Here is a 15,727-nt window from a genome sequence, read left to right as displayed (position 1 = left end):
GCTGCCTTGCACTGCACAGAGCTGTTGCGTGCCGACGACTCTCTCAGGGCAAAAGAAATCATCCCATGCCAACTGTTTGTTGCATGTGGCTGACAAAAGAAACCTGTGTGCAATATGCTGCCGTGTTTCCACTTTTCTCTCTCTGAAATGCCAAAACATCAGTTAAAGTATCGCAATGCTAATGAAGTCGGTAACATTTCTGCACTCACTGAGCTGTAAATGAAATGACCCAATTGTACCTCACCCTCCATTATAGAAGGCATGACTCATGTATGATGACACGTGCAGCTAACAGCTCTGCATCTTTACTGTGACCCCATCCATTTAAAAGGCCCTGTGTTCTAAATTGGATCAATTTAATGTTACGTGCTGTAGAATGCTTTATGCATGGAAAAGACTGCCTGAGTGTTGACCCTCTTGCTGCATGAAGCTGATGAAGAGGATTGTGACCAGATAACGTAGTATAACTTACTAATATTTTATAATTTAAGAACTCAGCGTCATTTACTTTCTTGCTGAGAGTTACATGAGAAGATGGAAAACATCTATGATATATTTATCTGAATGTCTGAGTTATTAGTCTTCACTTCACTGCTTTGATTTTGGGACCCACTGCTCTAACTTCTTCCCTATTCACACTTTGCACTGCTAAAGAATCTCTAAAGCTTCATTTTATGCTACCTGCTCACGACCAAACAGACCAAAAAAGGTAGCAACCAGCTGCTAATCATAGTGGAGCATTTAAGAGCTAAAAAGCCAGACATTTAAAAGCTCATCGGAGACCAGGGATGAATATTGAACTTAAATCCACCCTGTGAATGAATGATGATGTTGATCCATATCTGACCGTATCTGTTTTCTCTTGGTTTAATTAATGCTACGTCCTGCTATTTTCAACCTTTGAAGCTGATCTATGTGTGAGTGTGGTTGTGCTATCATCACTGCCTGATGTGTGAGTTAGACACACGCTTGTCTACGAAATGAGATGGACCATCGTGCTTGTTTGTCATGATGTGGACAGCTGTGCACATCCATATTGCAGATATTACAGGCAGACCTTTTTTTAAAAATAGAAAGATGAAAATACTCTTGAAAGATCTCCACTCCATAAAGCTTTTCTTTCCACTTTTTTCCATTACTTTCTCATCCTATTAAATCATGATCTCCCACTGTTTTTTTTCTGGAGTTCTCCATGTCTTCATGTCTTAAACATCACTTCTGTCTCTCTCATCTCTCTTTCTCTTTGTATGTCACCCGTCTTTTATCCCTCCCCCATCATTTCTCGTGTCTCTGTTCCTTCGATCTCGCCTCTCTTATCGTTCCACTCTTCATTAATTTACCTCCTTCTCTTCTATCTGCCCCACACTGCATTTTTCCTTTCCTTTTTCCTCTCCTCTGTATTGCTGTTCTCGTCGTCAATACTGTTTTCCTTCAGCTTGTTTTTTATACTTCAAGTCTTTCCAGTATACTTTGCTATCTATCTGTGTCTGTGTATCCCTCACAGTGAATCACTTAATGCCTAAATGGCTCAATCTGAGACCCCCGTCTGTAATTGAAGGCACACCGAGAGCCTTTTCAATCAGAAAGTCAAGCACGCCTGTGCAATCCAGAGTAAATTACAGTGGAAGGGAAGATAAGACTTCACACACACACAACGCTAAGAAAAAAAAACACACCAGGTCAACAGAGAAGAAACACAAATGGATGCCTGCATGTTGTATTTACATAGCTATATTTGCATAACTTATCTTCATAACTCTGACCAACAGGAATATCCAGCAGTAGTCTTGAAATGTATTAAAATAATCTTTGATTTTGCTCTTCTGGATTTTGAATATTTCTATAAATTCTAACAACTTCCTCATACAAGTCTAACATTCCTGTATAACAGGTTAGCGGGATAGCACTAAAAAACATAGACATGCATTCAAACTGTAACACCTGTGACATCACTCCTGCTCTTTTATTTATTTTTCAGCAGCTGCTGTGACATTATTTTAACATTTCACTGTGCGTCATTGAGATAGCTGACCTATTCTCTACACTGGCTGAGTTTTATCTGTAAATGTGCAGAATTACGTCAAACTGAAGTGAAGGAGTTTACTGATTGTACTGTTTACCCTAAGGACACTTATATCCATATAATATTGGAAAAAGAAGCTCTACAATAGGAAAATCAGTGAGTTAAACTCATGCACCTAATCTCCTTTTAGGTTTTTTTTTTATTTGAGCATACTCTCTTCCACAAACTGCAACTTGTATATAAATGGTAACCTATTTTTTATATTTGTTCAGACTGGTTGTTTTATATCTATATTTAATTTGTATGGAGCTGAAAGAATAAACTGCCTACAGGGTTGAAAGAATATTCAAACGAGCCACAATCACATCCTCATAACATACAAGAGAAAATGGCAAACAAATGGCAAACTACCATTAAAGGGGGGAGGGGATTGCTAAAATGTATATTTGAAGAATTTCTTAACACAATAACTAAACAAATAAATTCCTGGGATACTTTTCTGCAACATATAACTGGTTATGAAGCCAAAAAAACCCCCAGCATTTAAAGCAGATATTCACAAGTAATTCAGGGAGATGAGATGCTTCAAATTTGGAAAGTGTGTCAGTAACTGAAGTAACCTGCAGCTGAAGTGAGAGAGGGGGAAAAGAATTTTGCAGATGTCTCTGTTTTCTTTCATTGCCCTCCAATAGGTTTTAACACACATTCTCTACATGGAGCCTATCTGCACATTAACCCACAAAGAAAATAGGTACGAACACACTCAAACTGTGCTGTGATGCAGATGCAGATGTACGCACGATAAATCTGACTACCCAGAGAGTCTAAAATGGGATAGTTCATATTCAATAATTCATCATCCAGAACAGGAGCAGAAGAACAGCGAGAGGAAAATACAGAGATAGGCTGAAGTAGAAGTAGAGGATGGTTAACTAACTCTTATCTGTCTTCACTAAGACAGGAGTGGGAGATCATACTCGGCGAGAAGGTGGTCAGAAAATCCCACCACAAAATTTGAAAAATTGTTTTAGTCCATCTCTGAGTACTCTCTGACTTCACAACACCTAACATTCAGGCCTACACTCTGCTGAAGACGCCAGACTTAAAATTGTGATTCACAAAGATAGTTATCTGATAAAACTACTTTCCTAAAGTGGCTGAGTAGTATTGTTTTTAGAAAACTTGCACCAAATTCATTGCAAAGAAAGCCTATTGGGATGATCTCAGACTGAAAATGACAAAACAGGTTAGTATGATTCACTTTTTCAGAACACTTCTTCCCTTTTATCATTTTCTTTGCCATGTAAAGACATTTTTAAGCTCACACACATATACATGCAGTGCTTCGAGTCTTTCTGTAAAACTCTCTGATGTCTGAAGCTGCTTTGCATGATTGAGGAGGAGAGCCGGAGGAGACGAGCCTCTTCATCTGACTTCACATATTAGCTGCAACCACAGCGAGGAGATAAAGATGGAGAGACAGAGAGGAAGAGAGCTGTGAGCACAGTGACCTACATATTCTGTAGACCTCTATTCGCCAGTGCAGATTTAGTATCACATAGTTCCGTACAGCACCTGCAGGTCTCCTCACTGACCTTGGATCTGAAGTGTCAGATCTAAATGAGTGCAGTTGGGATGAGCAGGTCTTTAGTGTAATCTGATCACTGAAATCAAAGTACACTGTGGGCAACGGCAGCCAGCAGTGCTTAGCAGTGCTCGTTTGCTAAAAACTATCAAGCCTGCAGAATATGAAGAAGGATTTTTAAAACATTTATCAGCATTCCTGACTACAGACAACATTGATTTGCTTGGGTATGAGTCAAGACAGTATTGGGTGTAATGCATTACATTATAATGACTGGTTTTGCTTTCACACTACTGTAAACATTTTGCATTTTTAAGGAACACATTACTGGACTTAATTCAGTAACTGCATTACATTGTTACTTGCTTTACAAAGGTTCTTCAGTTATCTGCACAGCAGGTGGATAACAAGCTTTTTTCTTTCTGTGCTATAGTCAGCTTTATTGTAGTAAAGCAACTATATCAGGAACAGCCACATTATGCTGCTAGCAGAACTTCAGTTCTTTGCAAGCCCCTGCAAAGACAGCATGTTAACACAAAACTAAACAGGAACACAGAGTGATGATGAAGCTGAGTGAAAGCCGACCACAGCTCAGCAGCCAGAAGTTCAACAGGTAACAAAAGCAGAGATAATCAGTCAGGCTTGGAACCTTCGTTTCTTCCTGCTCATGCTGCTAAAGTGGAATCACAGTGGAAGTCTCAATGTGCTGGTTTTCAGCGTTGTTTTGTGACGTCGGTTTTGTGTTCATACATAAAAACTAAAAGAAAGATCACATAAGTGAGATTTGTAACAAGGATTTGTGTCGGTGTATAGGACTGTAGGGTAAGGTTTTACGTTAAATGTTTTTCAGGTTATTTTATGTAGTAATGCGAAAATTAGGTAATGAGAAATGTAATTTTCTCCTGCAAGTAATTAAATAATGTACTTCATTACTTTTTAAGGAAAAATAGGATTTGAGTTTGAAGAGGAAACACTAAAATTGTGTGAAGCATGTGATTGTAATTTGTGAACCACCCTCACAAACTAGGGAAACTACGGAGCAGCGGTGCTAACATTAGCATCAGTATGCTAACATGGCTTCAATAATAATTTGCCTTGATCGCCATCTGAACAGTTTTGCAACTGGCATCAAACATAAAACAGAGCCAACACCCATGGAGACGATTATTTTACTAGGTGACTATTATAAAATCCAAATAAACTTGATGAATAAATTTGCCCTGTCTTAAAACATTACTTTATTCCACAGAGCCAGAATTAGCACTGAACATGTGTTCTAATCAACTGGACTGACTAAAACTGGACTGACTAAAATTGGACTAAAAATCCTCCTTTAAAAATTAGCACTCACACTACCCTATAGGGGGTCTCCGCCTTGCATTAATAAAGAACACTGCAGTGCCTGGAAAGGTGTGAATAGATGAAATGCAAGTGAGTAAGACAGATACTTTAGCAAAATGTGTGTGCATTCATCCGTATTTTTGTGTGAAATTATGTTAATCTCATTATGTTATACAGAGCAAGTGTGTAACTACGGGGATCCTCAGAGGGTTAGAAATGTGAAACTGAGTAGAGGAAGTGGGTCAGGAGATCACAACAACACTAGCTTTCTTCCGTGGCGAATCGGCCCAAACATTTCTGAACTTTTCATTAGGCACATTTGACCGAGTACGAGGGAGGAGTAGTTGTGCGTAGTAGTGCATGTGTGCGTGTGTGTTTCTAAGTATGCAATTGTTGTGTGTGTGGACAAGGAGTGCTGCATCCCTGCAGCATGTTCTGTGCTCGCGTGAGCTCTCGCTGCAGCTTTCACGCTAGCTACTGAAATCCAGGTCACACAGCACACACAGTCCATAAATCATCGCAAACGTAACCTGAGTGTGCGTGCATGTGTGTGTGTGCTATATAAGTGTATGGCAAAGGTGCCCGGTGGAGGCAGAAAATGTAACATCCCCCACTAAAGAATATATAGGTAGGAGCCCTTTAATCATATCAAACACAAACTAACAGGATATTCAGAATGCCAATGGGAGCTCTTTGAAATCAATTGCAACTAGTTAAAGTGCTCTATTTGCTGTATGTTTTATCTACCCATTTTTTAAATTACCCAGTTTCCCCAAAGGTTCATTCATTTTTTGCCTTATGTAGCCTAACGTTATCAAGTTCTCTACCAAGAAAACTATTCAGACTTAAAGGAAAAGGTGGATGTATTTATCAGTGCATTTGGATTGGCTTAGCTCTAACCCTCAGTCATGGTCATAAGTTTGTCATGAGGTGAGAGATGGGATGATACTGCAAATTCAAGAAACTCAAATGAGTTTTCAGGAATAGTTCTCCAGTCTTCTTGAAGGACTATTCAAAGCCCTTTTAATGTTAAAATGACTGATTCGTATACTCCCGGTGTGCTCAACACATTCACCCAATCACACCAGCACTGTCTTCTAAGTTTCTTGGTGCTAGCTAACAATTCCTAATTGATACACATTCATACTCCAATGAACGCATCAGAGAGCAATTTGGGGTTAGTATCTTGCCCGAGGATACTTGGCATGCAGACTGGAGGAGCCAGGGATTGAACCACCAACCTTGCAATGAGTAGATGACCTGCTCTACTGCCTGAGCTACAGCCATCCCGCCTTTCATTCTGTTTTCTTTCAAGATGATCCGAGACTCCTTCAATAATTTTGAGGCAAAGGTTCAGGGGAGGCCAAACCATGACTAATATTGCTTCAAGTTTTTTGTCCCTTTTGGAACCACATTGGTGGAGTTAAAACACTATTTTATGTGTTTTAAACTGTGTTGTCTTTGGTCTACATAGATTCAACTAAAGAAATAAGAACAAATGATTTGTTTTGTGACAGGCTGCTAATAACAAAGTGCTCAAATATACGGTTTAAAACTGGAGAACTATTGCTCTAGACCACTCTACAAATTTACAACAGTCTGGCTCTTTGAAATTGGAATAAACGGTTATTTGGACCAATAATAGTGCTTTACCAATCCAGATTCACTCACATAAACATTGATACAGCACCTTAAATGTCTCAAATTCACGCTGTCGCCAATTTAGAATCACCTGACCTGCATGTCTTTAGACTGTGGGAGGAAGCTCACACAGCCACAGGAAGAATGTGTAAACTCTTCGAGCTGTGATGAAAGTGCTATCTCCTGCTCCCGGTGTTTCTAATCACCACAGTTACATGAGGAGTCGGTTTATTGAGATGAACAGCTGAAGGCGCTGTTCCATTAAGTAACTGCAGAAAAATAACACACAACAAGATGATGTAATTAAAGACTGCAAAAGTGTGAACAAACAATAATAACCCTCAAGGTTGTTTCATGTATTCCTCTGAGAAAGTGAGAAAGGTTGTGGTTTTCTCAAATCAATATAATGCCAATACGTGGAGAGAAGGCTTCAGTGAGTGCTCGCATTAAACACTTCATGTCGACCTACATCAGAGTTATTTGAGCCCTTTGAGTTTACTGCATTAGGAGATTTTTATAGCTATTATGTCTTCAGCTTAGTGTACGGCTGTAGTTTGTTTTCGTGGGGTTTCTAGCTTTCATAACAGTTGAAAAGACCTAGTGCTGCTATAGTTTTTACACCAAAGAGCATTGAGAAGTGCCACTGACCATATACAGCAGGGGGCCCCAACTCCAGGCCTTGAGGGTGAGATCTATTTTTTTTTTTTTTTTTTTTACATGCTGTAGTGCCATTTGTGGGAGCATTTCAAGTTGCTATACATCAATACAACTGTTATAGCCCATATTTTAATAATATGTATGCATTAAGTGCATAGTAATTACATAAAATTCAAAAAAGTGCAATAAACTACAAAAAAAATTGAAAATCGCTTTTGTTTTGTTTACATATATTTCTACTTGGAGAAGTTTAAGAGGTTTATCCCTCAAAACTTTAAATACAATAAAGTTGCAAAAATAGTTTCCCACCACAGGAAATTTATTTTGAGTGTCTTCATAGTTTTATTTTGGAGATACAGCAATTTTTATATACTGCAGGAAAAACAAAAAACAATCCTATGATGCAAATTTGCAAAGAAAACAGCATGTGCATCATTTCACTGTGGGAAGTGTTACGAACAGCTGATAGGAACGGCGAAGCGTGTTTCTGGAATATTATGTTTTTGTTCCTGCAAGCGCTTTTTATGCAATTTTTGCAAAGCTATATGTGGAACGAAACCGTGACCGAGGACAAGCTGATGGCATCAGATGTAAGTACAACTCCTCCGGTTTCATATGCAAAACAAATTATTGCGCTAGCTTACACGGTTCAGGTTCTACAGGGATTTAAAAATAGTTACGCAAAACGGAGCGTGCTGCTCTGACCGGCTTTAAAGGGTTAACAATGACTTTAAAAAAATAATATAAAATAGTGTGCAACACCACTGAAGTTTTTTTTTTTTAAACTCTCTTTTCAACCAACGGCAGTCACTCTCCTCTCCAAATAACTTCTGCTTAGCTTTCCGAGCTTCCCTCGGGTCCTCTTAATCAGCGGTCTCCAACCTTTTTTGCGCCACGGACCGGTTTATGCCCGACAATATTTTCACGGACCGGCCTTTAAGGTGTCGCGGATAAATGAGGGAGGGGCTAATAATCGGCTCAGTCATTTTTAATGATCGTTGAAAGCCCAGATCGTAATCGTGATTAAAATTCGATTAATTGAGCAGCCCTAGCTGCTCCTGTAGGTGTAATGTGTAGGTGGTCCAATATTTTTATACATATAGTGTAAAGATAAACCCTAACTCACCTGTAGGCTTCTTTATACTGTAGGCTCACATGTGGAGGGGGGTTGTGTTCCATGCCACTAACTAAACTAACAAGTGTTTCATTGTTAAAGCGTAACTTGATGGCATGTATAACATAGCAAAAAAATCATAAACCTGCAAACTGCTGCAATTTTCTTTACTTTCAAAACAAGGTTAGGATTCACTGTGCTCTGCAGTCATTCAAATCAAACATTTATTTCTGAGCAGGAGAACACGGTGCAGAGCTGTGGGAATGAATGAATAGGGACCGTGGGACTGTTTTCATGGGTCAGATCCTGTTGTTGTGGGGTATAACCCCACCATCCTGCTGATTCTCCATCAAATATTCATCACCTCCTGCAGAGTCAACATTTAAACACCATCATCTAGCAGAGAAGGGGGGCAGAGAGATGGATGGGGCTTTAGGGAGGTTAAGGACATTCATAATCCAGAGCAAAGAGAATGCCTGCTCCTATAACTGGTCCTCTATTTTGGGAAATCCCTGTCTGTCTCTCCTGGGCCACTGAACAGAAACACTGAAGTAGTTGGATCAGAAGTGGAACAACTTCAAAAGCATGAATTCATTGTACATCTTTACTGTACATCTACTGTGTTCTTGTAGGGCTGGAAAAGGAGGATTAAGACTCTTGATTTTGGAAGGAATAAACAAATCTATTATTACCTCCATCTTTAAATGGAGAGCAATTGGAGAGCATGCGTGTGTGTGTGTGTGTGCGTGCGCGTGTGTGTGTGTGTGTGTGTGTGTGTGTGTGTGTGTGTGTGTGTGTGTGTGTGTAAACATATTAAATCCAAACAGCAATGTGTGCTTGTCCTTGATCTAACACAGATTAGATGAGCGCAGACACACACACGAACACACATTTATGATGAGATTTAAACATTCAATTCCATTATTTTGGCAGTGTGCGTGGCATCAAAAGGTTGAGGTTGTTTTTTTTGTTTTGTTTTGTTTTGTTTTTTTAGATCAGCCGCAGGCAACCCCATCCTTACATCTGACCGTTTTCATCTACACTCCCATAATGCCTTCTATCTATTCTGGCTTTCCTCTGATAGCAGAATGTGTGTCAGCGATCCAGAGATGAATTTTGAATATGTATGAGGAGGAGAAGGCGGAGGAAGAGGAGGAGGAAGAAACTGGGGCAGGGAAAGTGGAACATCATGACCAGGAGTTTGCATTGATCAGCACAGGAGAAGATGTACCTACACAGCTGCTTCACCTTCACATCAATGATGAGCGGTGTAATGCATGGTTGTATATGGAGGGTCCTAATCAGACTTTTGCTCACTCATCACAGTGTTGAAGACAAAAGAGATCAGAAAGACGGTCGTGCAAAGTGTGCATTTCATACCTCCCCATAATCTGTTGTGACCACAAGGGTTCCATCTCCACAGGAGTTGACGGTGGCTGGGAGCAGCTGCTCCTTCTCCCTGACCCAAACGCGGGCACCCTGTAACAAGCACACAAATCACATATGTTAAGCAGCCAATAACTGCAACCCTAAACAGGTGAGATTTTAAATAATTCATCTTTTTAGCTCCCTTATTCACAAGGGGTCACCACAGCTGCATGATTGATTTGGCAGATTTTTCCAGCAGATGCCCTTCTTGATGCAACCTCAAAAGGATTTATATCTCCTCTTGCATCTTGGAATCAAACTGGAAATATTTCACTTGTTAGGAAAATATGTAACCGCTAAATCTTGTTGCCAGGCTAAAATTCATCTAGATAAACTGTATTGATGTAAGCTGTGGATAATTATTTATGCTTTGAGTGACTTCAAAGCATAGTTTGGCTTTGCTCAGATATAAAGTATGTACATTTTGTTTTAAAGCTAGTTTTTCAAGCTAGAATTAGTATCCCATCCAATTAGTATCCACACCTAATTTCTAACATGGTGAAGCAGGAGCGCTTGCAGTTGGTGTCTTTATCTTTTTGTGCAAGGAGTTTATTCATGTTCAGAGGAAGTGTACTATTCCTAAATATTTCTAAACAGACAAAGCCCTCCTTCACACAGTCACTGACCTCTGACCTGAAACCATAAACAGAAGGACAGTGCAACAGAGGACAGATGAGTCAATGGAGCGACTGAAGCGCTGGAAAAACAGGAGGCACACCATACGTCCACTTGTACAGTTTAGCTTAAACTGAATCGCTTGTGAGTTTACCCAAGCACTGCCTCTAAAACAGGTCCAAGAAGTGGTGTCAAATGTAATCAAAACAATACTTGAATAAAAAACGTTGCTTATTTTATTAACGACTATAACTCCAACCACGGGGCGCCTGCTGGAGGCTGGTGTCGTGTTACTACAGTATAAAATATATCCTCAGACAAGAAGCTATTAATGAAAAACACTTTACATCAATAAATACTTAAAATGTGCTTACAGCTGAATACGACTACTATTCTCTGCACTCTGTTAACTGTTTGAATTCAAAACAGAGGAAGTTAAAATAAAAGGTTACACTGTCAACAGAGAAAACACACAGTACTGTAGTTTGTTAACGACAAAATCTCACTAGAGAGCTGAATTTTGTGCACTGAAATTAATTTAAACTATTTCTTTCTACATTGTGCTCTCACATGTGGAATGTGTGAAATGTTTTTTTTTTTTCACTTTTTCTGACAAATTAGTCATAATGATGGTGATGTTTGTGGGTGTTTGAATCACATTCACTGCACTCTTGTTGATGAGTCCACCTTTTAAGTGATGGTGTTATCCATAATGTATGAATTTTCTTGTAGTTAGAGCAAAGTTTCGTGGCATAAGTGCTCCAGTCTAAATCCTAAGCAGAGGCGTGAGTCCTAAAAGGCTCGGTGGACCAGCAGATGTGTGCATATGAATGGCGTGAGCAGCAGAAGACAAATGGAAAAGAATTGTTTTAGCAACAGATGGTGCCACAGCCCCAAGCATCCCCTGACAACCTTTATCACTTTCTGTTTCCTCTTCCCTCTCTCCCACTCTCTCTTTTTGGGTTCTTTCAATCCCTCAGTGCCACACATACGCACACGGATAATAACAGAAACCCAGTCATGCCTCAGGCTATGAAGCTAACCAGGCAGAAACCAGTCACACACCAATACAGTGTGTTACTTATGCACACAAATGGGTTGCTTAAGGTGAGGCTTAGGGGATAAAATGACTGAATCCATCTGAAAACAGACTTTAAGGCTGTTGGCTTTTGCAAAACATAAACCCATCTATAGTTGATCTTCTGCACTAGTCTGCAAAAAGGTTTCCTTCACTGTTCTTTGCACAGCAACTCTCTCTATATATAGCGGCCTTGTTGCTCCTCTTTATCCTCTCTGTCTTTTTTCCTGTCAGATTCCACCGCACTGAGACATTATTATGACCTGATGACCTACTCACAGTTCACTGGTACTCCACCACATGTTTTAGCTAATAAATTGGCCTTTGAGACAACTTAATCTTCAAATACTGGTGCTGTAGCGTCTGACCTGAAGCACAGTCATTGTGTAGGTGAGTTTAGGCAAGGCAAGGCAAGGCAAGTTTATTTGTATAGCACAATTCAACAACAAGGTGATTCAAAGTGCTTTACAGAGACATTAGAAACAAGAACAAATAAAAAGCATGATTTAAAATTGATTAAAACAAGCAAATAAACTAACTAACTAATTAACAAACAAACAAACAAACAACAGTATATAAAATCAAAACAGATAAAATCAGAACAGTAGATAAAATCAGTAGTTAAATGTAAGTTTTGAAATTTAAGCTTAAAGTGTGGATTTGGTGCTTTATTCAAATGCAGCTGAGAACAGGTGAGTCTTCAACCTGGATTTAAATAAACTGAGTGTTTCAGCTGATCTGAGGCTTTCTGGGAGTTTGTTCCAGATATAAGGAGCATAAAAGCTGAATGCAGCTTCTCCGTGTCTGGTTCTGACTCTGGGAACTGATAAAAGACCGGATCCAGATGACCTGAGGGATCTGGATGGTTCATACTGGGTCAGGAGGTCATTGATGTATTTTGGTCCTAAACCATTCAGAGCTTTATAGGCCAGCATCAGAACTTTAAAGTCTATCCTCTGACGGACAGGCAGCCAGTGTAAGGACCTCAGAGCTGGACTGATGTGGTCCACTTTTTTGGTCTTAGTGAGGACTCGAGCAGCAGAGTTCTGAATGAGCTGTAGTTGTCTGACTGATTTTTTAGGTAGACCTGTAAAGATGCTGTTACAGTAATCAAGCCTACTAAAGATGAATGCATGGACTAGTTTTTCCAGGTCCTGTTGAGACATCAGATCTTTTATCCTTGATATATTCTTGAGGTGATAGTAAGCTGACTTTGTTATTGTCTTAATGTGTTTTTCTAAGTTTAGGTCTGCATCCATCACTACACCCAAATTTCTCGCCTGGTTTGTGGTTTTTAGATGTATAGATTGAAGTTCTCTGGTGACCTGTAATCGTTTTTCTTTGGCGCCAAAGACTATTACCTCAGTTTTGTTTTTGTTTAGCTGGAGAAAATTGTGGCACAACCAGTCATTGATTTCCTCAATGCATTTACCAAGAGCCTGTACAGGGCCTCGGTCTCCTGGTGACATTGTGATATATATTTGTGTGTCATCTGCATAGCTGTGGTAGTTTATTTTGTTGTTCTTTATAATCTGTGCCAGTGGGAGCATGTAAATGTTAAACAGAGGGGGTCCCAAGATGGAACCTTGGGGAACTCCACATGTGATACTTGTCTGCTCAGATGTGAAGTTACCTATTGATACAAAGTATTTCCTGTTTTCTACGTATGTTTTGAACCAGTTTAGTACAGTTCCTGAAAGACCTGTCCAGTTCTCCAGTCATTTGAGTAATATGTTGTGGTCAACTGTATCAAATGCTGCACTGAGATCCAGTAAAACTAAGACTGACATTTTTCCACTGTCTGTATTCAGACATATGTCATTGAACACTTTGGTCAGAGCGGTTTCAGTGCTGTGGTTCTGTCTAAAACCTGACTGGAAGGCATCGTAGCAGTTATTCTGTTTTAAGAAGTAACTGAGCTGTTGAGAAACTGCTTTTTCAATGATCTTACTTAAAAACGGGAGATTTGAGATCGGCCTGTAGTTGTTCATTTGTGTCTTGTCAAGATTGTCCTTTTTCAGTATAGGTTTGATTACAGCAGTTTTTAGTGATTCTGGAAACACACCTGATAATAAAGAAAAGTTGACGATCTGTAACAGGTCTGACTCTAAAGTCTTTGAGACCTTTTTGAAAAAACTTGTTGGCAGGACATCTAAACAGCAGGAGGAGGAGTTCAGTTGACCTAAGATGTCCTCCAGGTCTTTGCTGTTAATAGGTTGAAACTGTTTCATGGTGTTTAAACAGTTTTTTGGTGGACACAGTACATATCCTGGATCTGCTGTTGATGTACCAATTGCTTGTCTAATTTTTTGGATTTTTTCAGTGAAGAATTTGGCAAAGTCATTGCAGGCCATGGTCGAATGAAGTTCAGCTGCCACTGACACAGGGGGGTTTGTTAGCCTGTCAACTGTAGAAAATAAGACCCGAGCATTATGGCTGTTTTTAGTGATGATGTCAGAGAAGTAGGACCTCCTTGCATTCCTCAGTTGTAAATTATAATTGTGAAGTTTCTCTTTATAAATGTCATAATGAACCTGGAGGTTTGTTTTTCTCCATCTGCGCTCAGCTTTCCTACACTCTCTTTTTTCATTTTTCACCAGTGTGGAGTTTCTCCATGGAGACTTTTTCCTTCCAGAGATAACCTTCACCTTAATGGGAGCAATAGTGTCCATTACATTTAACATGTTAGCATTGAAGCTATTGACGAGCTCATTAACTGACCCTCTAGACAGGTCAGGTGTTAATGGGAAGACCTGGTTAAAAATTGCACTACTGTGTTCAGTTATACACCGTTTTGTGATCACTGCTGTTGATATATTTGTGTGGGCTGAGATTTTACTTTCAAAGAAAACACAGTAATGATCAGATAAGCCCACATCAGACACAGTAACCTTTGAAATGCTCAGGCCTTTGGAGATCAGTAGGTCAAGAGTGTGTCCTCTATTATGTGTGGCCTCTGTTACATGCTGAGTCAGCCCAAAGTTGCCCAGAGTGTTACTCAGGTCTTTAGTCCCTTTGTCCTGAGGGTTGTCCACATGAATGTTAAAATCCCCAGCAATAATTACACAGTCAAAATCAACACAGATCACAGACAGCAGTTCACTGAGGTCATTAAAAAAGTCTGTGCAGTATTTGGGAGGCCTGTAAACATTAAGAAACACAACTTTGGATGGGGCCTTCAGCTGTAAAGCCACATATTCAAAAGACTGAAAACTTCCAGGAGATAGCTGCTTACATTGAAATGATTCATTAAATAAGACAGCAAGTTTATATCTCATACAGACATAAACTCACCTTATGTGAACCAGAAAGCAATGAATGTTTCTGCTTTCTGACTCTCTCTCTCTGTCTCCTCTTTAAGCAAATTGGTCTCCAGTCCCAGATCGATATGCAATCTCATGGGCAAACTAAGGGGAGACAGAGGGTTATAAATGACCTGCCAGCACCAAAGCCTCCACTCAGACTCATCCTCTCCTCCTCCTGTTTGTGTCCTCCTCCCCTCCTCCCATCTATTACTGCCCCAGACAGACAGAAATAGCCATGCATGACAACAAACACCAAACCTTTCTGTGGCCTAATATCTATGGCTGTAACATCGCCTTTAACACTATGCTTCGCATTGTTTCTCTGCTCCATGAAATTCAAACCAAACCACAGTCAAACAGGCCCCAGGCTCCGCCCCATTACCCTTTCGTCAAGCTCCATTAAGCGTCTATTGTCACTTTACCCTCAGAGATGACCTCTGACCTCAAGTCTTACATCCGACTCTATAACCAACAAGAAATGCTAAAACAATAGCGAGACATCTTTCCCGTAGAATGCTGTGACAGAAATACAGCAGCATAATTTCAAGTACAGCCAGGATATGTATGATGATGATGATGATGATGATGATGATGATGGCTAATGCATGAGTGTGTTTTTTTCTTCTGTGAGCCCCAAATCTTCTTTTTTTTTTATTCACAACTGATTGATTGAACGCAACACTTTTTCAAATTGTGAATTATTCTTATCAGAATTCTGGCCTTAATCCTCTTCTGAGAAAAGTCACAATTTAGAGATTAAAGTCAGACATTTAGGTATAAATTTAGACATATCCAATGAGCGCTCAGCTATACGTATGTTTGATAGAGGCCCTTTTGTCTGTTCAGGCAATTACATGGACCCCTGTGCCATATAATTAAGGCTCTTCCCATGGAGATAGTCTCTGATGAAGGATCTCTCCTTCTGAGAGGAGCTCTCTCC

General features: G+C 39.8%; 1 protein-coding gene across 3 annotated transcripts in view; it reads right to left on the bottom strand.

Moving 5' to 3' along the window:
• Positions 1–15,727, bottom strand: part of myo10l1 (myosin X, like 1) — a 48,328-nt gene that overhangs the window by 23,640 nt on the left and 8,961 nt on the right. For all 3 annotated transcript variants that reach the window (XM_023155600.3, XM_004540316.5, XM_076877409.1), the window contains one exon: positions 9,742–9,840. In XM_023155600.3, coding sequence (XP_023011368.2) covers positions 9,742–9,840 — 99 coding nt within the window. The remainder of the gene's footprint in view (positions 1–9,741; positions 9,841–15,727) is intronic.

Source organism: Maylandia zebra, linkage group LG19 (genome assembly GCF_041146795.1).
Source record: "Maylandia zebra isolate NMK-2024a linkage group LG19, Mzebra_GT3a, whole genome shotgun sequence".
In the NCBI taxonomy this organism is placed as follows: Eukaryota; Metazoa; Chordata; class Actinopteri; order Cichliformes; family Cichlidae; genus Maylandia; species Maylandia zebra.
The sequence above is the reverse complement of the archived record's forward strand: the minus strand, read 5'-3'. Positions and strand labels throughout refer to the sequence as shown.